At 41.2% G+C, this 27,449-nt stretch overlaps 1 protein-coding gene across 1 annotated transcript in view; it reads left to right on the top strand.

Moving 5' to 3' along the window:
• Positions 1-27,449, top strand: part of ankrd13b (ankyrin repeat domain 13B) — a gene marked incomplete at both ends in the record, with an annotated part of 61,385 nt that overhangs the window by 29,088 nt on the left and 4,848 nt on the right. The window contains 8 exons of the mRNA XM_083985849.1: positions 1,398-1,638; positions 6,508-6,574; positions 8,441-8,522; positions 12,321-12,388; positions 14,793-14,929; positions 17,842-17,999; positions 18,734-18,922; positions 20,649-20,812. Coding sequence (XP_083841975.1) covers positions 1,398-1,638; positions 6,508-6,574; positions 8,441-8,522; positions 12,321-12,388; positions 14,793-14,929; positions 17,842-17,999; positions 18,734-18,922; positions 20,649-20,812 — 1,106 coding nt within the window. The remainder of the gene's footprint in view (positions 1-1,397; positions 1,639-6,507; positions 6,575-8,440; positions 8,523-12,320; positions 12,389-14,792; positions 14,930-17,841; positions 18,000-18,733; positions 18,923-20,648; positions 20,813-27,449) is intronic.

Below are 27,449 nucleotides of genomic sequence, written 5' to 3'. Positions count from 1 at the left end.
TCCCTCTCTCTCATCATGCTGCTCTTTCCACTCACTTGCCTCTGTATTGGCTCCTCTCTGCATTGTTACACCCAGCTCCTCTTTTATTTGTATCTTTCCCTTTACTCACCACTTTAAATGTATTCCTCTAGTCTACAACTGACCTTTCTTTGGGCTTTTTTTTGGATTTCTGCATAATATCCTCCCCCCTCTGTGTTACTTCCTGCCTTTTCGGACTGTTAAATTGTTTTCACCTTCTCTCGGTCAATCTGCGATATCTGCAGTCCCTTGGCGTCCTTCATCATCTCTTTTGATTTTTCCTTACAAGTGTGTTTTTTTTTTTTTTTTCATCTTCGTGTCCTCCAGCCTCTTCACTTGCTCAATAACATTAAAGGGATAGTTCACCCAAAATTGAAATTTCACTCATTATCTCTACTCACCCTCATGTGGACTAAGGGCTGGGAGAAGTTTCAGAGTCCTCCGCGGCTTCTCTGAGTTACAGGGGGTCTCGGCATAGCAGTGCATGTCCATATAACGGTTGCAAATGGATACCAACTGCCATTAGTTTGTTGAATGCTCAGCTGGCTTGAAGCTGTAGTTTTTAGTACTGTTGTTGACATGTGTTTTTACGTATATTGCTCTCTCATGTATTATTATATTATATTTTTGTACTTTTATCTTACTTGATCTCAAATTTGCACTGTCCTTGCACTTTCCTCCTCAATTGTATGTATGCTTGTGTATGTGATTTTGGTGCGGTGGTCAGCTGTAGAAACAGAATTGCCCTATGGGATAAATAAAGTAATCTCAACTCAACTCAACTCAACTGTCTTCGTAACAAAAAGACACACCAAAAAACATCCAAATACCTCCATGCTGCTTGTATGTAATGTCCGTCTTGTATTGAAGCCCCGAAATGCGAAATTGTTCCGAAAAAAATGAAATCAGTCTATTATTCAAGCTTGTTTGTGGCGGAAGCTCCTCTTCCCAGTTAGTCAAATTTGGACGAACCAGGGTCCGTCCTCTTCCCAGTTTGTCCAAATTTGATGAACCAGGAAGAGGAGCTTCAAGAAGCTTCCGCTACAAAACAAGCTTGAAATATAGACTTATTTAATTTTTTTCGGGACAATTTTGCATTTCGGGGCTTCAATACAAGACGGACATTACATACGAGCAGCATGGAGGTATTTGGATGTTTTTTGGTGTGTCTTTTTGTTACGAAGACAGTTGGTATCCATTTGCAACCGTTATATGGACATGCACTGCTACGCCGAGACCCCCTGTAACTCAGAGAAGCCACGGAGGACTCTGAAACTTCTCCCAGCCCTTAGTCCACATGAGGGTGAGTAGATAATGAGTGCAATTTCAATTTTGAGTGAACTATCCCTTTAACTTCATTTTTCTCCTCTCCTCTGCAGACTCCAGCGCAGAAGTGATGGAGGTGGACCACGACAGGCAGCTGGTGTTCTGCGAGACCCTCTGCGTCTCGTCTCTGGCGGCGCTCTCGCCCGGCCGGGGCAACGGCGGCGCCTGCAGCAGCAACGCCGCCAGTCTGGGTCTCCTTGGCGCCACGCAGCCCAGCGACGAGCAGGTAGCGGCCAGGCTGTCCGCCGCCGTGGTGACCACTCAGCTGGACACCCGCAACATCGCCTTCGAGAGGTCAGACACTAAACTGACACTGTACAGTCCGGTTTCTTATCCACCTTTTTCCGAACGTCAAAAACGTCAGCCGGTTTTGCTCTTCTGGTGGAATTTTATGTTTATGTTTCCATGGTTTCGGTAGTCGTGGTAAATGCATGGATTTTTTTTTTTTTCATGAAAATCTGTAAAATGCATGGATCATTATACCAGCTTTTAACAATGGATATCACACAAATTCATCCGTGTTAAAAGCCAGCGTTAAAGCGATAGTTCACCCAAATTTCACTCATTATCTACTCACCCTCATGTCGACTAAGGGCTGGGAGAAGTTTCAGAGTTATCCAAGGCTTCTCTGAGTTACAGCGGGGCTCCATGCAGAACTGCATATGACGGTTGCGAACGGAGCTCACTTTTCTTCGTCCAAAAAGACACACCAAAAAAACATTCAAATACCTCCATAGTGCTCGTCTGTAATGTCCCTCTTGTATTGAAGCCCCAACATGAGAAATTGTTCCGAAAAAAATTAAATAAGTCTATATTTTACGCTTGTTTGTAGCGGAAGCTCCCAGTGTCTCAGTTCACTGCTCTTCCGGCTTCAGTACAAGAAGGACATTACAGAGGAGCAGTATGGAGGTATTTGGATGTTTTTTGGTGTGTCTTTTTGGACGAAGAAAAGTGAGCCCCGTTCGCTACCGTCATATGACAATGCAGTGCTGCGCCGACCCCCCCCCCCCCCCGTAACTCCGAGAATGCACGGAGGACTCTGAAACTTCTCCCAGCCCTTAGTCGACATGAGGGTGAGTAAAAAATGAGTGAAATTTTAATTTTGGGTAAACTATCCCTTTAATAGATACATGCATTTGCCTCAACTATGACAACGACTGAAAACCATGGAAACGTAAACGTACAATTACAAAACCGGCTTCCGGTTTTGACCCTACAGTAGAAGACGTTCGGAAACTTGTGGATAAAGACATTTGTGTATAAATAAGGAAACTAAGATGATGTTGTTGTGTGCATGTGAAAATTGAAGGAGCATCTGTGGGGCTTTTTTCTAGCCTCCCCATTTTGTTTCACCGTGTTTAACAATCATGGCTAAATATAATTTTCTCCACCAGCACTAGCTGTACTGCAAAACAATACAATTCAGCCACAGGACATGTTCTGCTCTGAGTGCTCGCTCTGATTTTTTTTATTGTTTTGTTTTGTAACCGAGTGGAGAAAATAACTCTTGTGCTGTTACTGTTGTTGCTTCTCTGTCCCTCTTTCACATGACCACAGTTGAGTGGAACAAGTTCAGCCACGTTCTCCGGTGGCTGTCAAAATGCATTTCACAAACTGCAGGAAAACACTAACAGAGGCAGCAGCAGCAGAAGGGACAAAAACTCATGTTGAACTAATTGCCAGATCATGTTACTGATATATCCACAACAGAGCCGAGCTGAGGAGACGTTCCTGTGATGAAAGTGCATTAAACTCCTGAGGTGATAATAAAAACCTGCTGTAGTTTAAAGCTTGAAGGGATAGTTCAACATTTTGGCAAATTGGCCCATTGCCATAATCCCTATAGTTTTAGGAGTAGGTTCGTTACCTTTAATTGTTGGTGCAAGCTACTTTTAGAACAGCGGAGCAGAGCCGTGAGCTGCTCAGAGCTACGCTACGGAGGCTCATGGGATTTCTTGGTTTCCCTCATCAAACTCATCAAATACACAATCCAACAACTCCAAAACGCTCAGAGTTGTTTTAGAGGTAAATTCATGCAAAACCGCTGATGTGCGTTCCTGTCGAGGGCAGTTTTACAGCAAGCAGTCTCTGCATTTGCCTCTAAAACAACTCTGTCTGGTAACGTTCTGTTATTATCTCATAGCGTGGTGAATGTGCAGGTCACAACTTGTCCACCAGAGCGTTTTGGAGTTGTTGGATTGTGTATTTGATGAGTTTGATGAGAGAAACCAAGAAATCCCATTAGCCTCCGTAGCGTAGCTCTGAGCAGCTCGCGGCTCTGTTCCGCCGTTCTAAAAAAAAGCTTGCACCGACAATTAAAGGTAACGTACCTACTGCTAAAACTATAGGGATTATGGCAATGGGCCAATTTGCCAAAATGTTGAACTATCCCTTTAAATACAAAGGTCAGTTACAAATACTCTGGGATTTTGCTGCTGTGCCCACTAGGTCATGATGTCACTTGTGGCTGAAGTTAGCAAAGTTTTTATTATCTGGCCAGGAATTTGAGAGGTAATTAGATCTACAGTTTAGGCCAACTTCTGCTCATTTACAATTTTCGTTTTGCATATTGGAAAAAGAATAGCACAGTTCCTGACAAAAAATTAGTGTCAGGAACAAGCATGATGTGGAGGTAGTGGGAACAAATTAGCTCCAGGCTGTGTGACTCACACTCAGACCACTTCATAAAAAACTCAACTCTCCAGCGCAAAGACAACGCACCAGTGCACATGAAGATGGAGAGGCAGATAGCAGAACGGAGAGACATGAAAGAGGACGACAGCGTTACCAGCTGACGAGAGGGGGAAAAACGGGAAAGAACGGGGAGGAAAAAGGCAGTAAAAAGAAATTGGGATCAGTCAATTTACGCGCTGTTTAATATGCTAAAGGTTGAGTTTTATATCTTGCATTTGCATAAAAGCGACTTTGATGCAGAGATGTGAAGGAAGTGAAAAAGGGAGGAGAGGTGGCCCGAGCAAGGGCACGGAGGAACGGGACTGATCTCATTCTGGTCAGGCTGTGAGATAAGACTGATGTGACAGAGAGAAAGAGAGAGGGATGACAGGACAAGGGAAGTTTTGGACACAGAGGGATGGAGGCGAGAAAATGGCAAAGAGAAGGATGAAGGGGCGATAAAACAAATAGGATGTAGAGGGAGAGGTTTTGGGGGGGGAGCGGGGAGGGAAAGATGAATGAGACACAAGGAGTATGGGGGAGAAAGCGCTATACGTAAGCTAAAAATTGGTGGTTTTAGAAGCGAGATGGGAGACGGGGAGGAAAATAGGCTCCGGAGCGAAGTGACCCGGTGATAGATAGAGATGCAGAAGCTGGAAGTGAATGTTAACAGATAAAAAAAAAGTGAGTGAGTGAGAAGGCGAAGAGGAGAACGACTCAGCGAAGTGAGGTGGCAGAGAGGAGGAGGAGGAGGAGGAGGAGGAGGAGGAAGGGGGGAAGGGGGGAGGTGTAATCATCTCCTTGTCAGACTTGTACCTCAGTGTCACCTCTGTGCATTTTCCTTGGTCAGCACTCTCTGTCTCTACATGCCAATAATCTATTTATGATGCTTTAGAGCAAACCACTTTGTCACCTCTGGAGTTAAAGCAGAAGTAAGCGATCCGGTCGTTTTGGTTTTGGCTGCACACACAGAGAGGGCCGCCCCTTCATGCCGTTCTCTCTCCTCATTGGATAAAGGTTGTAGGATACAAGGAAAGTTTTCTCCTCGGCTTAGAGCAGAGCAGAGTGACTGACAGACCCGTGTTTCGGTCCAAACACTCTATATAAGTAATTGCTGTCGGAAGATAGAACTATTTAAGACTTATATTAACACAAAAATTCCGCTTACTTCTGCTTTAATACGTCTACAGCTCTGCAGTTTTGCTGTTTCAGGCTTGGGTTAACAAGGAAAAAGTTTACAGAGCGGCCTCCTCAGTAATTGAGCTGCAATATTCGAGACATAACTTTATACGTGACACCGGTAGGACGGAGGAACAGTCGCCGTAGTGACACCCAGAGGCTGCATTAGGACACGGTGCTTTATCAACATCATGGGATGAGCAGACAGTTTCCTAACTGACCCAGTCTGTTTCCAGTGGCCCTCCTTCTTTCCTCCCTTCCTTCCTTCTGTCTCTCCATCCTTTCCTTCCTCCCTCCTTTCTCCACTCCTTTCCTTTCTTTGTTCCTCCCTTCCTCCATCCTTCTTTCCCTCCTTTCTCCCTTCTTCCCACCATCATCTCCTTTCCTTCCTTCTTCCTTCCTTGACCCAATCTGTTCCCTTTCTTTCTTTCTTTCTTTCTTTCTTTCTTTCTTTCTTTCTTTCTTTCTTTCTTTCTTTCTTTCTTTCTTTCTTTCTTTCTTTCTTTCCTCCCTCCCTCCCGCCCGCCCTTCCCTCCCTTCATCCTTCCTTCTATTTCCTTCCTTGACCCAATCTGTTCCCTTTGCCCATCCTTCTTTCCTTCCTTTCTCCCTTCCTTCTTCCCACCATCATTTTCACTCCCTTCTGATCCAATCTGTTCCCTTCCTCCATCTTTCTTTCTTTCTTTCTTTCTTTCTTTCTTTCTTTCTTTCTTTCTTTCTTTCTTTCCTTGACCCAGGAGGACAACAGGAGGGTTAAAACAACAAAAGAGCAAATTTTGAATTAAAAAATTGCAAGATGAAAAGTTGGACAAACCATCCTAAGGAGATACCATGATAGTCTGTGCCCACTCCTATCACACACCTATCTCTCAAAATGATAAGGAATTGAAAAATACCAGATCTTACTCCAAAAATGTTATTTTACAGTATTCAAAAATATACATGCTAATATAAGAGGGAAATTGCCCTCTAGCACTTAACTTTCTATTGTTTGGTCTAGAAGGAGCTCAGTGATGTGAATAGATCATGAAGATGGGATACGCTTCACTAACTTCTGGGCAGACTCTCTAATTGCACACCTAACAGCTGATCCGCACTGACAACAAACAAGGACAGTGGCTGCACTGTTGTCAGGCCACATAGTAAAGAGACTTGACTTTACTCTCCAGCGTGTCATCTTTATGATTCTCTCTGACGGGGTCAATAAGCTACGTACACCAAGCTGTGGATTGAACAGTTTGGAGCAGAGTCACGCATGCCATGTACCGATGATCCCGACTGATCTTGAGATGTGCTTGATCTGTGTCGCAGGAACAAGACGGGCATCCTGGGCTGGAGGAGTGAGAAGACGGAGACGGTGAACGGATACGAAGCCAAGGTAGAGAAGCAGAGCTCACACTGTCCAGAGGAAAACCACAGCTGTCAGGGCTCAGTTTGATATTTCCTGAAAGTCCACTTCACTTGAAGGGTTTAATTTCCAGAGTGAATCATTCCCAAAGTTTTTTTTTTTTTAAACCGCTGCTTTCGACTCTCGAGGTCATAACGTTCTACATTTTTAAATGACGGCAGATGGATTTCAGGAACCTATCATTTGAGGATTCATTTTTTTTCTTTAAAGGTATAATGTGTAGGAATTCCCCCCATCTAGCGGTGCGGTTGCATATCTGAACGTATTCTTGATGTTGCATTCATGTGAAATCGGGCAGACGTCAGACAGACAATAGACGCTGCATGTAACAGGATAAACAAGCGTCTATGTAAACAAGTGGTCCGCCAGCACGAGGCAAAACAATACAGGCGTGACAATATGTTGTCATGGTGATGTCGTATTGTTTACCTGACCCACGTTTTACCGATGACATCTGGTTGGTTTTCCGACGGCCGTCTGCCTGACTGCACCTGAATGCAACCTCAGTGCCATCCGGTGAGTTTCCATGGTTACCTACGGTCACGCTGCCACTGAACGTAAAAAATGGCGATGCAACATGGCCGCCTCAGTTCGGTGCGTCGCCCACTTATGTATTTGTAACGACTTGTAACAACTCATTCTAAGGTACGAGAAAGCTTTCATTTGTATGCAGCTGTGATTCGACTTCGATTTATGAAAGCAATATTTGATTTTTGCTAATAAAAAGCCAAATAAGTTATATACTGGGGCTTTAAATACAACAATTAAGCAGAAATCCTTCAGCCTCAGTGGAGAAAGGCTCATGTACATTACCTTGACCCCATTTGTTTTCCTGACCCCCTGGAGGGATCGATGCAAGACAAGTGTAAGACACCCCAGACCATCTGTCACTAGTGGTTTAAAAGCACTTCAGACAGGCTCTGCAGTAAAATACTTCTGCCTGAAAAGCATCTATTTTCTGCATCATTGATTTAGAGTCACAAACGTAAACAGGCAACTCCTGTTGAGCGTCTCCCCTCCCCTTTTTTTTTTTTTTTTTTTACCTCTTCCTCTCCTTTATCTGTCGTGAAGTGGAGTCAGCATCCTGCTCAATTTTTAATCAGTATTTTTTCCTTTTATGGTCGCCGGTGAGGAATTGAGCCGTGGACTGTAATGTGAAGAAGTTGGCCTGTGTCCTGCAGGCATAAGGGGGGTCAGGGGTACATGGGCACACACAATCTATTTTTTTTGCTAATTAATCACTTCTTTGCCAGCATCAGTCTTTTATCCAAACATCTCTCTTGATGTCCTGACCTTGTGTCTTCTTTAACAGCTCAAAATAGACTTCAGGTTGTTGTTTCGTGACTTTTTCTTAAATTTCTGAGAACTCGTTTTGGCTCTTTAGGTGTAGACCCCATCTAACCTTGGCTGTAAAACATTGTTTGGTACAGAAGATTTCATTTGCTCTATGTCTATGATTGATTTTTTTCTTTTTTCTTTCTTTCTTTTCTTTTCTTTTCTTTTTTTTTTTTTTTTACAGTTCTTTCTATAAAACACGACCCCTCCCAAATCTCAAATAGGTCTGTAGGGATTTCTGTGTGTTATTGCAGTTTCTAGCAAAGATGGAGTTTGCCCCCTTCCCCAACCCAGGCTTTAAGTGAGTTACAGTATATCACTGTGTAGAATAACAACATATTGTACATTTCATTCTCTGTGAGCGACTTTTAGGCTTTTGTTTTTCTGCACATCAGCTTTTATTTACAACAGAAGAAAATATAAGACATTTAAAGGGGGGAAAAAAAGGTTGTAGGAAGGAAGTGAAGCTGGTAAAGAGCGAGTTGCCTCCTTCTCTTTCAGGTGTATGCCGCATCCAACGTGGAGCTGATCACCAGGACCAGGACTGACCATCTGTCTGACCAGAACAAGAACAAGACAAAAGGCAAGTAGCTCCATTTTCATTTTGAAATCCTTTACTTGTCTGCCAACTGAGCATTAGACGGTAGCTGTGTCCCAATATAGCGAAGGACGTGGCCTTTGAGGGTTCTGTGGCCCTTCTGTCTGCCGGCGCCATTGCGTTGCATAACAAGGTTCTTCTCACAGAGCGACTTTAACAATGCATAACTTTTTCCACAGAAACTTCAGATTTTAAAGGGATACGCCAACATTTTTTTTTCGTGTCTTGTGTCACGCCCGAGTCGATGACCAGCAGATAGACACCATCCTTTCGACTGTGCGTACAGTAACAAGGGAGATAGAGCCCGTATCGCCTGTAATTAGCTTAGCTCAAACGCTGGAAGTGCATAGGTAGTGTTAGCCTGCCTCCTACCCGAGCTGAAATCAGCCGTCAGAAGCTGATTTCATTTTAGCTCTGTAAATATATCACTTTATCAACATTTCAAACATTTTTAGGCGAGAAAGTAGCCGTTTAGATCAGCACAGCAGTGTGTCGTTCATTTGTCTAGCTGTTTGCAATTTTGTTCGGACGAATTCGGTGCTACTCAAGCTAGCCGTTGTGACCAACGCACTTCCGGTTACTTTCACAAAATAAAACACCAGTTTCCCTTTACATACAGAAAACCATGACGATAGAATTTGTGCTTTTACTTTGAAATAGGAAGCTAACCTACCCTCGATATAGCTAGCTTGAACCAAAATAAACCGTCTGTGCTTGAACCCTCCATTTTAATAATAATAATAATAATAATACATTTAATGTATAGGCGCCTTTCTTGACACCCAAGGTCACCTTACAGAGCATAAAACCGATGTTATGCATTGACCAATCTCGTCCTGTTACCGGCATTTGACCGCTCAAGATGCCTTACCGGAGAGTTTTGTCAGCTCTGAGACGAAGATCGGTCCGTTTAGAGTTACTGAAGAGTTTCTCTGATGACTTTAGGTGGAGGCAGGCTAACACTACCGATACACTTCCAGCGTTTGAGCTAAGCTAATTACGGGCGATACGGCTCTATCTCCCCTGTTACTGCACGCACAGTCGAAAGGATGGTGTCTATCTGCTGGTCATGGACTCGGGGGTGAGGCAAGAAACGTAAAAAAAAAAAAAAAAATGTTGGCGTATCCCTTTAAGGCCTGTGGTTGGACAAATACTGTTGAACTGATTAGTGATGTTGTTTGCTGTCACTGCTGGTGTGCAATGAATCCTGGGATATGTCAGGCTATAAGGGATGGAACAGGCGGATCCTCTGAGAAATGTGATGCAACTGGCCTTCAACAGCAGCCTCTTAACTAAGGATGCAGCCCCTGAGTTGGGACTTGAGGATGATCGTCCCGTGCAGTTGCATCACAGCTGCAGCAGTTAAATTCCTCCGTTATCGTAGCTGTGCCGCAGCAGCAACTTCCAGCCTAAACGCTGCGACACACACGTCTGATGAAAGAGTCGCTGATGAGTAATCCCTCTCACCTGAGCCCGATGAGCTCACCCCGAGGCTCCGGCTAACAGGCTGTTAGCGTTCACTTGGCGGATCTGTCTCATTTTCTGGTTCAGATCATAAATCAAACAGGATTAGCAGGCTTCCCTCCCCGAATTGTCACTGTCAGGCAGGATCAACCGTCACACGCTCCTCGGAGAGAGAAACCCGCTCTCCCCAGGTCGCATCCCCATCTGCTCCCTGTTAATATGCAGGAGTGAGGTGTTCTTGGAAGCGCTACTGACTCCTGAATGAGTGACTCACTCCGTTTGCCCTCGCCTTGTGATACTTTTCATCATTTGGTTACTGCTGTAGAAAGCTCAAAGTGCTCTGGAAAAAAATTAAGAGACCACTTCAAAATGATCAGTTCCTCTGGTTTTACTATTCATAGGTAGGCTATGTGAACACTTTTGTTTCATTCTATAACCTAATGACAAAAATTCTCCCAAATTGGAAATAAAAATATTGTCATTTAGAGCATTTATTTGCAGAAAATGGCAACAGGTCAAAGGTTTTCAGACCTTGTCTAATGCAAAGAAAACACTACTTTTAAAACTTAGGAACAGTTTGGAAATCAAAATTGGTGGAATAATCCCAATTATTAATCGGAGCAGTGTTTTTTTAAATTTATTTATAATCTTTCTTCCTCATTAAATAAGATTTGGTCCATACCTCTAAATTGACCTCTAAAACAGCTCCGTCTCGTAAAGTTCCGTTATTATCTCATAGCGTGGTGATTGTGCAGCTCACAACTTGTGCATGACAGCGTTTTGGAGTTTTTGGATTGTGTATTTGATGAGTTTGATGAGGGAAACCAAGTAATCCCATGAGCCTCCGTAGCGTAGCTCTGAGCAGCTCGTGGCTCTGCTCCGCCGTTCTAAAAATAGCTTGCACCAACAATTAAAGGTAACGAACCTACTGCTATGACTATAGCGATTATGGCAATGGGCCAATTTGCCAAAATGTTGAACTATCCCTTTAAGAACATTTTGGAGTAGTGGTCTCTTTATTTTTTCCAGAGCTGTATATCCAAAGACAGACTTGAGTCAAACTGCAGATCAGCTGTCCAAAGGTCAGTGCCGCCGACATTAACAGTAAGTGATTGCTTTTAGCACTGGCGGCACAGTCAGTGAGGGACAAGTGCAGCACCAGCACTGTCTGAAAATACAAGACAAACACTAATAAGCTGCTCACATCTGTCATAAACGAAAGCAGCCGGCTGTTGCTGTTGCTGTTCCCACACACGCTCTAAAAAAAGACGTGCACCTTCACTGTGGCTGCTTTTAAAGAGACTTAAACCGTATGTTCTTCTCAGTCAGCTGCTTCTTTACTGTGAGTGATGGGATCCTATACACGAACATGTTATTTTTGGTTCAAGTAAAAACAGTTTTGAGCTTTTCCCACGATACGTACGTTCTTCAGCTTTTCTTAATAATCCACCCTCTCCTCACTGGGAAGAAAATGAAATGTGCCGTCATGCGCTTTCATGCACCAGTCAGTCACACATCTGGTGACAGTTTGAGGATGGTTTGATCACTGTCAATCCAGAATGATCAAGCTGATGTTTTTTTGCATATTAAATCCTTTATAAATTAAGCCTGAAGATGTTTTTCTTGTAGGTTTAATTGATGAATATTTAACTTTAAGTTTTCAGGCACAATCCAAAGAATCCCAGAAATGTTTAGGGTTTAATAAACTTCTTCAAACACCATGCATTTTCATAACTTGGATTATCATCACGTAGCTGTTGCGTGTCTAACAAATCCCCAACTCAACAGAGATCTCTGTTTTTTTTTTAATAAGCATATGCAGCCTAATTGAAAACTTGCAGCATTCCTACATTCAGCTTTTTCATATTGTTAACAGTCTGTTTGCAGTTTGAGTTTTAGTTGTCGAAAGAGGGTGTTGAAAAGAAGATTTTGTTTTTTTACTGACTATTTAAAATGCTTTACTTCATTATTCTTGCATAAAAACATATTCTGTCTCACTTCCTTTCAGTTTGGTAAAGTACAGCTTTGCTCATTTCAGCTCACTTTCATAAGACCACAACACAAAAGCTTGATTAAAAATGCGATAACCTATCTTGAGCGAAACAGTGTAGAGCTAAATTTACTCTGCAGACAGATAAGTGAGCCGGAGCTCCACTATCTCTTAATGAATGGGCACCAACGCTTCAGGTTTTAAGTGATCTGTAGTGAGCATGAACCTGAGGACTGTAATAAGTTTAACACGACTGAGACTTTGTGTATGTGTGTAAACAGTGTCTTCTTGGTTCAGCCCGTCACTGCTGTCTCTGTGTCTCTGGGCAGGTGGGAAGACGACTCCACTGCAGAACTTCCTTGGTATTGCGGAGCAACACATGGGGCCGAACAACGGGGTGAGTCAAATTTAGATATCCTCAGTTTGGCAGCAGCACGTTTTAATATACACACTTTTAAGCATTCTGTAATTATTTCAATTTCATTTCATTTTTGAGATACTATGACCTGGACCAATGACAATATGCACAGGCTCTGTAATTATTATTAAATACTGAATTTATAAAGTGTTCTTCTAACGTTTGCTCATTTATAATAAAACATCTATTAATACTCTCACTTACCATTAGCACAGGTCCAAATCATTGCATGTATAAGTGCATGAATAAATGTAACATACATGTAATGTACTTGCACTTTATAAATGATTTAATTAACCACTGTCATCTCCTAAATTACTGCTTTGTAACTTATATAATATTAGGTTTTTAAATAATGAATCCATAATTTATTAAGTATGAAAAACAATAATTTAACACAGTTTAGATGAGGTTATAAATCAGGAGTTAAACATTTATCACTGTGTTTGGAAATTACATACTAATTAGTATTAATGTAGGAGGGATGCTTCATAAAAGATGAAGTGTTAACATCACTTAAAAAAAGCTTTATGACAATTAAACTTATTTTGAATATCTTAAAATTTAAGAGGTTGAATTTTTCAGTTGGTTGTGAAAATGTGATACAACTACTAAAAAACTGATCTAATAAATTAAAAAACAATTGGTGGTTAATCCGTTTTTTCTGGTTTGCTGAGATGTTTTTTAATCTATTGGAGGAAGGTTTTATTAAGTATATAAATATACTGTATATATGATATGTTTGGTGTTGACATTAAACGTGGGCTGGAGAGGTATTTGCAGACATTATTATAATCACTCTGTGAGTAGCCATTATAGTGATAATAGTAATCAGAATCAGCAGCGTGACAATAGTGCTTGTGAGTGAATTATCGTCTTCATTATTAGCATGGCGAGCGTGGCCTCGGCGCTCTGCAGACGGACAGCGAGTGTATGAGTCCACTGTGTCAACAAGGAGAGCACGCCGGCAGAGTGAAACAATCACTCAGCCTGCTCTCAAATATTGATTATGTTTTTTAATTTGTTTCTGCTGGAGAGCATCGATGACTCATCCCTCCCTCCTACTCCTCTTTTTTTGTGTTCTGCCTTTTTTTTCTTTTTTACTTGCCCCCTCCCTCTTTGTTGCCTCTGCTCTTTTCAACTCTCTGGGCCTCTCTGTTGTCTCCCTCCAGACCAGTCTCTCTTTTTTTTGCAGTTTGATGTTTGCTCCACAGATATTCTTCTTCAAGTGTAAAGCTGTTCTGTAGTTTAGTTTTGATTTTGCCAAACTCAAAACTCTTAAAGTGCCGCCGACTCTAATTATCTGCAGCCAGAAGAAGAAAGTCATCCCTCCTCCTGTAATGGTGGCCCACCTCCGAGAGATTCACTAAAGTCACGCTCAACAGTTGATGAGTGAGGGACTAATTAGCACAGTGACCCAACAGCTTCATTTACAGTAGCTACAGCAGAGGTCTTCAACAGGGGGTCTGTGACCCCTTGGGGGTCCGCAGAAGTGCTGCAGGGGGGCCATGAAACCTTTGGTTGATTATACAATTTTGTTTGTTTTTTGGGGTCTTTTTTGTTTCCACATTTCTGCTTAGAATAAAAACGTCAATTTGAATAGCTTGTATGCAAGATTATCACTCAATTGAAAGACATTGTTGATATTGGCATTGGTACGACTACAAGGTCTGTTTATAAATGGCAGTGGCATGACCATGAATGAACAAACCTGTGTATTAATTGAATAGCTGAGTATTGAATCCAGGGTACGTTTATACATAGTAGGCTACTACTGTAGGCCTAGTTTAATATAATACACAATTTTATAAATATTTAAAGTAGGGGGTCCCTGCTTCATCTCTCCATCAGTTTGGGGGTCCTTGGCCTGACAAACCTTGAAGACCTGTAGTAGTTTATTCAATCTTTTACACAAAATGATTTACAGTTGAGCATCAATCACAGTCAGTCAACCTTCCACAATACCATCATTCGTTCAACTAGTTCATAAATAGATCGAAAAGGTGTAGGCTAAAGCTATCTAGCTTATAAATGATTTACAGTAATGATGTAAAATACTGAAGTAAAAAAAATGTTGTCATTTGTTCTTAGTTTCAGACCATAGGAAATCTTTCCTTTTTCTCTGGGCTGTTGAAAATGTCAGGAGGTGATAAGAAAACCTTGAAACCCCAGTGGGAGCAGATTCTTTTTGTTACATAGCAGAGTTTCAAAAGCTTGAGATCTTTGCGCTTTGAGAAGTGTCTGGTAATGATTAACAGTCCTTCCCCCTGCAGATTTTTTATCACGAATGAGTTTAAAAAAAAGGCCTTTTTGTGCCTGATAACATGTGGTTTATAGCAGGAATGTGAAATCCATTGTGTCCTTTATTATTTACTCTCTGCAGGCCCTGGTGACCCAGATGTCGAGTCCCGCGGTGACCAACCCCGCGGCGCTGACGGCTGAGGAATACTTCAACCCCGGCTTGTCACCGACGCAGAGGGACATCGGCCACCCGTGCCAGCTCACCACCAAGACCCAGAGGTGACACACGCAGGCTGACAGGAGAGAGACAGACAGACAGCCATGCATATACAGTGAAGTCGCCCTCCAAACTCACCGCCAAGTGCCAGAGCTGACAAACTGATGAACGTGGAACAGACACACACACAGACACACAAACACACAAACACACACAGGCGGAGTGAAACCAGCCGTCTGTGACAGCTGACCAGCAGCGCTCCAGAGGTGAAAGACAGGGGAAGTGGGCAATAAACAAACACACACAGAGACGTCGTCACGGCAGCTCAGGAGTAGATTTTTTTTTTTTTTTTTTTACAAAACTGGAGGAGACAGACAATTAGAGACAGTCTGTCTCCGCAGTCTATCACTCCGCTCTGGCTTGGTGACTCATGACAAATCATCTTTACTTCACAATTAAAGAGACAGAACAACAGCTACTGTATGAGTGAAGAAACCCGACAGTTTCCCTTCGAGACTGTGAGGACAGAAAAAAAAAGTGTGAATATGTGAAATCAACATAGGACTTTAGTGCTTTTCTTATTCCCTGTTATAATTATAATGTTACAGTGTCAGATGTTCATATTAAACATGGCCGTGGTTTCAAATTATGAGATAAACGGAAGAATTTTCACTCCAAAAACAGCCGATTCTCCCCAAACAAGTGAATGAAAGTAGTTTTATAGGCATTTACTGTACTGCACTATATAAATGAAGTGTTTCTCGCAACATTATTCTTTGGTTTTGAAAGATTAAATCCATCATTATATCACAAAAGAAGCTGGTAATAACCGAAATAGAGACATCCTCCGTTAATCCTTATTAGTGCTGTGAATATTTGAGCTTCTAACTTTTAGATTTCAGATCAAATTCACACTTGAACATGTGCAGATTTGAGAATTTGAAGTTTCCGATCGATTATGTTGTGTTATTAAGTTTACGTTGCTCTTTTCATGAACCCCTGCACCTGTAAGAAGACACTAGGCCTTCAGGGAGGGGAGGAGGGGGGTACAGTATAAAGAGACCGTCTCAGCTCTGCCCTACAGAGGCAAAGTGCAGTATCTGCATTTTTTTATTTTTTTGACCAATCAAAAGTGTGGCAAATCACGCACCAACAGACACAAAAATAGCTTCTACCTCTGGGCCATCAGACTTATTAACCACAGCAACCTGCACCACTGCACTAAACCACTTTAAAGCACTTTCTTAAAGCAGAAGTGAGTGATCCGGTCGTTTTCGCTAATGCTGCGTTCCAGGCAGGCTTTTGAAATCGTAAATTACAGCTTCAAGTCACAACTTACGACTTTGTAGCGTTCCAGGCAACCCACTCGTGTTTTTCCGACCTGTTTTACCGGTGAAAGTCACTATAACGGCCATTCGTAACTTCCGACCGGTGAACTCGTACCAGATCGAACTGGTACCACTTCACGGTCGGAAAAATACGAGTTTCCTTGAACGCACCATAACAGTCCTCGTCGCTATGTCACCACATTCACGGCGTTCCTTGGCTGCACACACAGCCCTGCATGCCGTTCTCTCTCCTCATTGGATAAAAACTGTAGGATACGATAAATGTTTTCTCTTCGGCTCAGAGCAGAGCAGAGGGACTGAGAGACCCGTGTTTCAGTCCAAACACTCTATGTAAGTGATTGCTGTCGGAAGATATAACTATTTAAGACTTATATTAACACAAATATATCACTCACTTCTGCTTTAATATCAATGTGCAATATCTATTTATTCTTACCAGTTCTATCGATAATACTGATTTTAATAACTGGATGATTTTTTTTTTTTTTTCCTGTGTGAGTATGCATGTGTGTCGTTGAGGATGTCTTTTACATGTCCTTTTTAGTCTTTTTTAGTCCTTTTTAGCCCTGGAATGGATGTGGCACCACAAAAATTTGTTGCATTTTGTTTGTTGCAATGACAATAAAGGCTATTTGAATTTGATATTCTCTTCAATCTGGTAGAATTTGATATTGGTACTGCTAAAAAGCACTGTGAAACCAAGGCAAGGTGCAGTATCTGCAGCTAATACCAAGCCAAAGTGCAGTATCTGCAGCTAATACCAAGGCAAAGTGAAGTATCTGCAGCTAATACCAAGCCAAAGTGAAGTATCTGCACCAAAACCAAGGCAAAAGTGCAGTATCTGCCATACAACGGTCAAAATTGGTCAGAAAGACAAACTACAAAATACATTTCATTCAGTCCACCTTTATCTAATCAATTATAGACTTGGTAGTTATTCATAATTTGATGCTTAAACCTGACAATGAAAAACACAAAAAGCTGTTTTTCTCAGTTTGGCATTTTTACAGATACTGCTCTTTGCCTTTGTAGAGCAGAGCTGATGTGCTGTTTAACAGGCAGCATGAGACAAATAAAGTTTTTTTTTTTGGAAGTGTGAATCATGAAAAACTACTCCCAGAATAAATATAAAGATGATATTTTTTTGTAATATAGCTGGTTTTATTGGTTTTCGGTGTCATGCCCATCAGTTTCGTCTCTCCTCCACCTGCAAACTCTCCGCGTCCCTCTAACTGACTGTCGGCCCGTCACTCCCATTGTTCACCAGCACTTAATATAAATTGACAGAGCATCACGGGGATGAAGTTGTCGGATCGAGATGCAGAGCCTGCCTCTCGATCCTGTGCTCATTATCGACAAGTTAAAATATAAGCATTGATTTGGCTCAATTTAAACAGGACTCAGCGGCTTGTGGACACACTCAGTTAGCTGATGCAATCAATGCCTTTGTGTTGCTTTGGCAAAAGAGCTAATTGCTTGAATGAGAGCATAAATTGCTTCAATTATATGCTGAAGTCAGAATAGTACTTGGTCCTTTTTTTATCAACAAACTCTTCCTATGTTACTGTCCAGATAATCAGAGTGTTCACAGATTGTGTGTGTGTGTTATGTGTGTGTGTTTCCAGGTTTAAAGCCAAGTTGTGGTTGTGCGAGTCCCATCCTCTGTCCCTGGCAGAACAAGTGGTGCCTATCATCGATCTCATGGCGATCTCCAATGCCCTCTTCGCCAAGCTGCGTGACTTCATCACTCTGCGCTTGCCGCCTGGTTTCCCCGTCAAGATCGGTGAGCACTGCGAGAGAGAGTGAGATGGATGGAGGGATGATGGGATGATGGGAGGGAAGGAGGGAGGTGGAAATGATGACGGCTTTAAATGAAAGGGGATGATGTGAGGTTAATGAGCAGATACAAAGACGGATGGAAAGAATTGGACAGAAATGAGGGAAAATTTGACCACTAACAGTAAGAGACGTGAAGCAAGGACACGCATCGTTAAGACAAAGACACGGTTAACAGATAAGCAGTGGCGTGCACAGACTTTTTGAAGGGCAGGGGCGAAAAGGAAAAAAAAGGGCACATACTGTACAGTATAGCACTGAAGAGGGCACTTTAGCACACGTTTTGTCTCCTAGACCTAGAGGACACTTTAGCACGCCTTTTGGCTCTTAGAGGACACTTTAACGCGCGTTTTGGCTGCCATGAGGACACTTTAGCATGCGTTTTGGCTCCTAGAGGACACTTTAGCACACATTTTGTCTCCTAGAGGACACTTTAGCACGCCTTTTGGCTCCTAGAGGACACTTTAACGCGCGTTTTGGCTGCCATGAGGACACTTTAGCATGCGTTTTGGCTCCTTGAGGACACTTTAGCACACATTTTGTCTCCTAGAGGACACTTTAACGTGCGTTTTGGCTCCTTGAGGACGCTTTAGCACGCGTTTTGGCTCCTAGAGGGCAGATAAGTGCAATAAAACTGTCGTCCGGTTCGTCTCTTCTTCTCCTCCTCCACCCTCTCTGCAGAGATCCCTCTCTACCACATCCTGAACGCCAGGATCACCTTCAGCAACCTCAACGGCTGCGAGGAGGGGACGGGCGTCCGCGCCGACAACGAAGTCGGGGTGGAGGGGGACGGACAGAGGGACCCCCCGAGGACGGACACGCCATCTCCCGGCAGCGACTCCTCCAGCGTCTCCAGCTCCAGCTCCACCAGTGAGAGCTCCACACATGCACATGCAACGCACATTTTCTTCTTTCTTTCTTTCTTTCTTTCTTTCTTTCTTTCTTTCTTTCTTTCTTTCTTTCTTAGGATCCCCATTAGCACCCGCAGCAGCATCGGCTATTCTTCCTGGGGTCCGATATACACACAACATTCACACTTACATATAAGAAACATACATTTATACATGACACAACAAAAACAAACAACGACAGCTCCCTAATAATAAACAAACCACAGAAAAAATAATAATAAAAAAATAATAATAATAATATCTGACACATTTGACACCACAGACATCACCATTTCTCTACACTCAGATTTCATTCTATACTTCAATACCTTAAATAACCTAGTATAATACACACACAAAGTAAATAAGAAAAAAAAAAAAATCACATTAATAAGCATTAACTGTCTGAAGTGACCGCAACCATGCACTTCACCTAAAAAAAAGGGTACAACCACAACTCCATTCAAACTGTAAACCAGTGCTCTTTATAGACTAAATATGTTAAATCATAATTCATTAAATTCAAAGAGATACTGTATTAACAGCATTTTAAACCGATCTTTGTTACTTGCTCACTCTCTGCAGTATGAACCTCCCTTCTGACCCCTGTTTGATAACTATGTTGGGCTAAACGGGAATGTAATCTGTCATACAGTAATTTTGGTACTCGTGTCACAAGTGTATTTCTTAAAAAATTCAACAAAGCATAGGTAGACCTACAGTATGTCTTATATAGGTAGCCAACCCAGACTATCATACATGCTGGTCACATTGGTTCGATAATAAAATTACTACTTGTAATTTCCTCAAGTTCTTAACTGAAGTACTTGACCAAATTACTAAACAATAATCAAGTTGCGACAGAACCAAAGCATTCAAAACCTGCCTCCTGGCATCTGGAGATAAAACATTTAGAAATGATTTTCACTACTGACACTCCTCTTCCCATTTTGCCAACTACAGTATCAATTTGTTTGGACCATGACAAATTACGATGATTATTTATATTTAATGCCAGTGTTAATTCAGGTTTGAACTGATACTTTGAACAAAACAATATAGACTTTGTTTTGCCAACATTGAGAATTAATTTATTGTTACCGATCCACTCAGCTGGACAACTTTATCCTCCGTTGTTATGTTTTGTTTCAACAAGATCTTGTTGCAGATACATCTTCGTAACATTTTACTGCATCGCACTTCGGATAACAGCCGGGAGTTTACTGTCGCTTCATAGTTATTATGAGCGGTGTTTATCATCACAGGCGTCCAACGCAAGGTTATGTTCTCCGTCTGTAAGATAATGACTTACTTTCATCATCCTATCACTTCATCAGCATCACACAGCAGCCATGTTGAAATATGCAGCCATGCAGAGGAGAGCAGACATACTATAATTCACTGTTAAAGTACCTCTATACAAATCCTTGATGTTATCTTGCAGAGGTGTCCTACGCTGGGTTATATACATAGCTGAGTGGTCGATGTTTTATACCAACAACAGTGTGGAGGAGAAATGACCCTTCACTGCTTGTTTTAGTCTGGATTTCTCTTTTTCTTTCACTCAGGAATTGCTCTTTTCTTTTCTTTTTTTCTTTTTCCTCCGTGTGCTTCTCCTTCAGTCTCCTTCACTGTTAGATAACACTCCTTCCTTCCCCCCTTCCCCCGTCTCTTGCCCTTTTGCCTTTCCCCCCTGTGTGCTGTAGTGTCGTGTCGAGCCGGAGAGATTCCCCCGTGTGTGTTCGAGGCCCCGCCTGGATACACCATGCTAGGTGGCAAACAGAGAGACAGCATGCGGGAGGAGGAGGAGGACCTGCTGCAGTTCGCCATACAGCAGAGTCTGCTGGAGGCCGGCTCTGAGTACGACCAGGTGAGATCATCTTCTCTTTAATTATAACATAATAATAATAAGACTGAAATACATTAGCCCAGTGTTTTTTTCAACCTTGGGGTCGGGACCCCGCACAGGGTCGCCTGTAATTCAAATGGGGTCGCCTGAAATGGCTAGTAATTGAAAAAAAAAATACTGATAAAAATATTTGGTAACACATTATTTGATGCTTATCTCTATAATGCAATATAACCATACTTATAATGAGTTAGAATGTAGTTATAGCACTGTATAACTATAGTTATAAACACTCATAAATGATCATAATGCTTTATAACAATATATAATTTTTTTTTTCTTTTTTTGGGTCAGTCAGTTTTGTTTATTAACCTACAGTATGCCACTCCACTGTGAATGTGATAATTGAGATTTTGCTTAATTATAACCTACCTAACCTTATACAGTAAGTCATGATGGAATGCTTTATAGTGTGTTATGATTATTGTTATAAAGCATTATGATAATTTATGAGTGTTAATAACTATAGTTATACAGTGCTATAACTGAATTGTAACTCTGATTAAAAACACCACACACACACAATCTTAAACAACTGTATTCTATACTTTCACTTTCTCCAATATAAATCGAGTTCAAATAAAATGCAGCATATAAAAATGTCTGAGCTGGTGTATCTTGATTGACAGCCGTGATCACGTGACTGCACATGAAACCAAAAAACTCTTGCTTTTTATAACAATGAAAGAGATAAACCTAAATGTTATTGAAACTGTATAATGATCACTCATACAGACAGTTAGAGTTGCCAGCATCCAGCCTCCATCTGAGTAACAAACCTCTAACACACAGAGCAATACTGGCATTTCTCGAAAGTAGCAAAAGTTTAGAATATTATACAATATAAAATATTATATTTTCTACCATTCTTCAAAGGGCAGAAACTTGTCTTTGGCTTAGAGGTGCAGAGAATCAAATACATAATAGAAGCTGTGTTCTAAGAAAATGAGCACTTTTTGTCCAAAAAGGTTGTAGGGTCGTTGCTAAAAGCCACTTAAGGGTTCTGAAAATGAAATTGTTGTCAATTCCCTAAACACACACCTCTGAATATAATAAGAGAAAATGTTCGCATCAAAATCATTTTGAAAGAGGAACAACCAGCGGTAAAAAAACAAAAACAAAAAAAGGAACACATGGCCATAAACTCTGTCACTCAATCACTTGATAAAGTGCTGAACCGTCGACCAAAATGTGGTTATGTGTTAGTAGTGTGTTCACAACTTTGTTTCTTATGCCCCAACTTATTTAAAGCCCCAGTATGTAACTTATTTGGCTTTTTATTAGCAAAAATCAAATACTGCTTTCATAAATACATATTTCACTGAAGTGGAATCACACCCGCATACAAATGAAAGCTTTCTCGTACCTTAGAATGAGTTGTTACAAGTCGTTACAAATACATAAGTGGGCGACGCACCGAACCGAGGCGGCCATGTTGCATCGCCATTTTTAACGTTCAGTGGCAGCGTGACCATTCACGTGACGATTTCACGTGAATGCAACATCAAGAATACGTTCAGATATGCAACTGCACCACTAGATGGGGGTAATTCCTACATATTATACCTTTAAACTGCAAAATTTTAAGTTAATGCAGATTTAAATGGTAAATCCAGTCTCCTCTGCCCTGTCTTGTTACTGTCGCTATAGATAATAACAATCAATTATCCCACCTTTGATTGTGTGAAATATTGTAGCTATTGTAGCAAAAGTTTTAATTAAAGTTTTCAAGATTCACAGAGTCATGTTGGCGCCTCAGCCGAGGTTCACATTAATATTGTCCCTGTAACCAGCACAAAATTACGGCAACAAATCCACCGATAAGTCAAGTGCGACCAGACAAACAAGACACGGCGAGGTGGGGAAAAAGAACGACCAGTTTCAAAATAAAAAACAATCGATACTGAAGTAAAATCAATAAGTAGAATAAATTGCCTGTGATGTGTGTGAGCGGAGACCCAACGCTGCCTCTACATATATTCAACACTGCGCTCTGTCTGTGTGTAGGTGCCTGTTTGAATTCCCAGAGGTGTTGGTCCTGATAGTTCTTGGTCTTGTTCGAGAGGTACAGAAAGAAAAAATATATAAATAGGCCCAGCGAGACAGGTCGGAGAACACGGTCTGAGGGGAAACAGGAGGAGAATGTAAAGGAGACAAGAGGCAAAGGCTGCAGCTCAGGATTTGTGTCGTACAGTAGTTTAAGTACAGTCGCGCCCAGCAGAGCGACCGCCGGCGGCTGCTTCAAACGGGGATGAAAAAAGGTGATGAAGCTTTTATTTACGATTCAAATCCTGAAGCCAGACAGGTGTCAAAGGACCGTATTAATATACCGCTGACATTGAATGTCTCACAGCCGACACCACAGCCCACATCTCATTCACACCCGTGCAGTGCAGTGTCAGAAAAGCTTGTGTTGGTCTTGCGGTTGTTTGTGCACTGATAGATGATGTCACGCATTCACAGCCCGCTGATAATAAGGAGAGGAGGAACTGGTTTATTGCCAAGAGCAGTAAAGGTCAGTTTTACAGCACAAAGAACTTGTCTTGGTGTCAGGTACAAACATAAAGGTACCAAAAATAGAATAAAATACTGTAAGAATGTAGAGAATTAAGAATTTAAATAAAACAAAAAAGAATAGAATAAATTCAAATATTCTAGTGCAAAAGATACGCATACTATTATGCAAAAAAATATGCATATACTTTAAATACACATATATATATAGTTCATTGTTCATTTTGATCTATTCCATTTATGATACACATACTATACATGGTTGCACATATGTAGTCACCTAAATGAAAAGGAGCAGGATGAAGAAAAACTTATAGTACCTGCCCCTTTCTGTAGTTATAATTGCATTGGCTTAGTATCAACACCAATACTATACTGTATTTCAAAAAATGAAAGATGATTAAACATATAATGATAACAAGAAAACAAACAAGCAAAATAGCAGTGGACACCACAGAAAAAAAAGATAGATATCTTTTCTTTTTTCCCCCTTCCTTTTCTCGTTCTCCTTAAGCACTTTTCTATGACCATATTTATTTTATTCTTTTTTTCTTTCTTTCTTCCTTTTATGGAAGACTGTATTGTTCTTCTATTGTATGATTCGTCTGTCATGATGTCTTGTGTCTTTTTATATTGGGATTGCTGAGTTCCCGTCTGCACAACAAATCTACCGTCTGGTACTATTACTGTAAAGAAACCTTGACCTTGACCTTGACCTTCTTCTTTTTAGTAGGCGCTTATCTTTTCTTTTTTAAACATTTTCTTTAACTTCTTTATACTTATACAACTTTTCAAAGAATAGAATAAAGATATATACGAAATACTACTAAATAAGTTATTGTGCAAACTATTGTAGTAGTGCAGAGTGACTGTCCATAGGTTTGGGGTTATTTAGGGTGAACCGGGGCATTGTTCATTAGGCTGACTGCAGAGTACAGATGTGCATATCTGGCCATGTTTTTCTACAGGTAGAGGACAAAAGCAGCGCGCAGAGGAAACAGAGAGAGAAAATTAGGATGTTGTATTAAGAACCTGTGTTTTTAACCTGGAGGTGCGGAGCTTGAGAGACGTGTTTTATTTACCCAGCAGACAACAGAGTCGAGTGCAGGAGCCTCAACTGCAGATTCGGGCCCAGTGGCCGTGTTGTTGTCTCCTAGGGGCGAGCCACTTAAAAAAAACAACTCTGGTGCACTTGTTTTTTCAAGCTCTTAACAGCTTGTCTTCCCCTTCCTCCTCCTCCTCCTCCTCCTCCTCCTCCTCCTCCCCCTCTGTACTGTCCTTCGTGTTTTAGCACAATAACGCTGCTTGTATTTGTATTCCTGTAGAACACAACTTCTTCTCCTTCTTCCCAACGAGACATAAATCAGGCACTTAAGCAGCTTGATGTCTGGGTTATTGAGGTAAATCAGACGGGCGACTGGTGTGTGTCCTTGCTAATGTCTTCGTTTTGACAAGTTGCGCCGTTTGATTTAGCCTGTTTTGTTAAATGTAAATAAAAAGCCGTGTTTTTGTCCTCTGGTTTTGCAGCCTTGTCTGAAATCCCCGGGGTTTAAGGAAAGATGTTACAAAGCCACATTTTGAGGAATATATCCAGTGTTACTTTAATTTAAGTCATGGTTTTGTTAAACAAAACCATGACTTAAATTAAAGTAACACTGGATATATTCCTCAATTAATTTAATTTTGTATTAAACAAAACCAAATTTCAACCTCTAACGTCTTTGTCCAGCACTTGATCATTGATTTTGGGTTTGTGGACTCTCTGTTTACATTGACTGACAATGAGGAAACAACTTTTTCATCAGTAGGATTTTGTGATATAATTGTAGTTGTTATTTTTTTCCTTGTGCTGAGTTTGACTCTGGTGATGTTAAACTTTGTAATAACAACTCAGAAAAGATATGTATCTTTTGCCAGTGTGCTGAAATAAATAAACTAAGGAAGAGGTTAAAAACAGGGCCATATTACAGTTTTTCTCTGTTGGTTTGGCTCATTTCTTGAAACAGAAATTACATTCTTAAAACTATAAGACCATTTGGCCAAACAGTCTTACAGTTCTGCACAACATTACAGCTCACTAGCAAAAGCGCATATCTTTCCCAAAACTGTTCACACATGCTTCAAAACTAGATTCCTTTACCATGTAAAGTGTCAGTACCATCAAAATGGCAAAGATCTTTCTCAATTGCTTTTGGCTCATTTGCATTCACTTAGTGCTTTTACCAAAAATAAACTGGATGGTTCAGCATAACACCATGGATGAGCTGCAGAACCTCATATCTCTCCCAAAACAGTTTACTTATGTGTCAAAACCAAACTTCTTTCTCATGTAAGTAGTCAGTGCCCCCAAAATGCATCATCCCTGTGGCATTCTGTGAGCACTGCAAGTCAAAATGCTTAGATGTTTTGTCACTATGGCAGAGACGTATAAAACCTAAGAAAAGGACTTTACAGTAAGAGCAGCCTCCAAAGTTTGACATCACACACACTGCACTCATATTGCCAAGGAAATTGTAACCATTTTTATTCACATATAGCCTACATAAAGTAACTCAAGATTATGTACTGTAAAAACAAAATGTATAGGCCTACAGTTCTCTATACATGTACATGTATGAAATCCGCCTATTCCACCACGCATCCGCACTCCTCCTCCTCCTCTTCTTCTTCCTCCTCTTCCTCTTCCTTGAGCAGGGAGTTGCTCATGATAATTTTCTTGGCCAGGTACCTCCATGTTTATACTGCAAAAGGTACAGGCCCTAGCCAAGCTCTATATATACGCGTTTGGCAGCATTCACAATCATAGACAGCACCAGTCAGGTAGCTAAACAGCTGATTGTAACTGAAACTGTAAACTGTTTTCTTGTCTGTAACAACATCTATTGCACGTCTGTCCGTCCTGGGTGAGGGATCCCTCCTCTGTTGCTCACCCTGAGGTTTCTCAGATTTTTCCCTGGTAAAAGGGTTTCCATGGAGTTTTTCCTCAGTCGATGTGAGGGTCTAAGGACAGAGGATGTTGTTACGATGCCATGTAAAGCCATTTGAGACAAACTGTTTGTAAAAGCGGGCTATACAAATAAAATTGCCTTGCCTTGCCTTGCCTGATTGATTGGTCATCTGAGATGTAGGAACTCCTCCTTCGTTAGTCAAGTTCTAATTTCACCTGACTGTCAATTACTGTCATGAATTTATGAAATGCTGCAAGAAATTCATATGGTTTTCATGGTATTAGCCGACAGTATGTTGACTAATTTTGACAGTTGAACAGACTATTGTGCATATGATGATTTACACAGTGAAATCATGCTGACATGTTTTGGAGAGAGCAACCATTAGACTGAGAATCAACTAATCAGCTTAGATCACAAGATCTATTCATTTGGAAAATGTGCTAAATGTATGCTCATTGTGCTAACTCTAGGGTACTTGTACATAACCATTTGCAAAGATGCACTAAGACACTTGAGACATGTACTAAGACATTTGCAATTTGATGAAATCAATGAGAAATGCCATTCTGTTGAGAACATTTGCAAGGTGGTTTGGAGATTTGTCCATGTTATTTTGAGAATGTAATTTCTGTTTCAAGAATTGAGCCAAACCAATAGAGAAAAACTGTAACCCATTTGAAGGCCCCAGGGTAAAAATAAAAAAAGCTGCGGGCTCCAACATATCTTTCCCCCCCATAATTCATAATAATTTGCCCCACAGACCAACCAATATCTCCAGGAGTCGCTGCCTGGAGCTCAGCATTTCTTCTGCTTTAGTGTTGTACCGAACAAATTTGTAATTACCTCAAAGTAACTGTAACACAAACAACCCCGGGGCATCTGGAGCCCCTGAGGGTCTGAGGCCCTGGGGCAGTCGCCTTCTGTGCCCAGTGGTTAATAATCCAGGGTCAGGAAATAAGACTAGAAATATAACACAAAATATCAGTAGTAATAGAAGTAGCTCTTCAGAGAGGCGAAGAGCCTGCTGTTAACTCACCAAAATCACCAAATTCACCCAAGTAAAAGTGTTCACCAACATTTATAAAATAGACATTAACTTGTAATACAATAGAAGCAAACGGTTAACTTAATGG

The sequence above is a fragment of the Trachurus trachurus genome, assembly GCF_905171665.1.
Source record: "Trachurus trachurus genome assembly, chromosome: 13".
Classification (NCBI taxonomy): Eukaryota; Metazoa; Chordata; class Actinopteri; order Carangiformes; family Carangidae; genus Trachurus; species Trachurus trachurus.
Note: the sequence above shows the minus strand (reverse complement) of the source record. Positions and strands in the feature narration are given on the sequence as shown.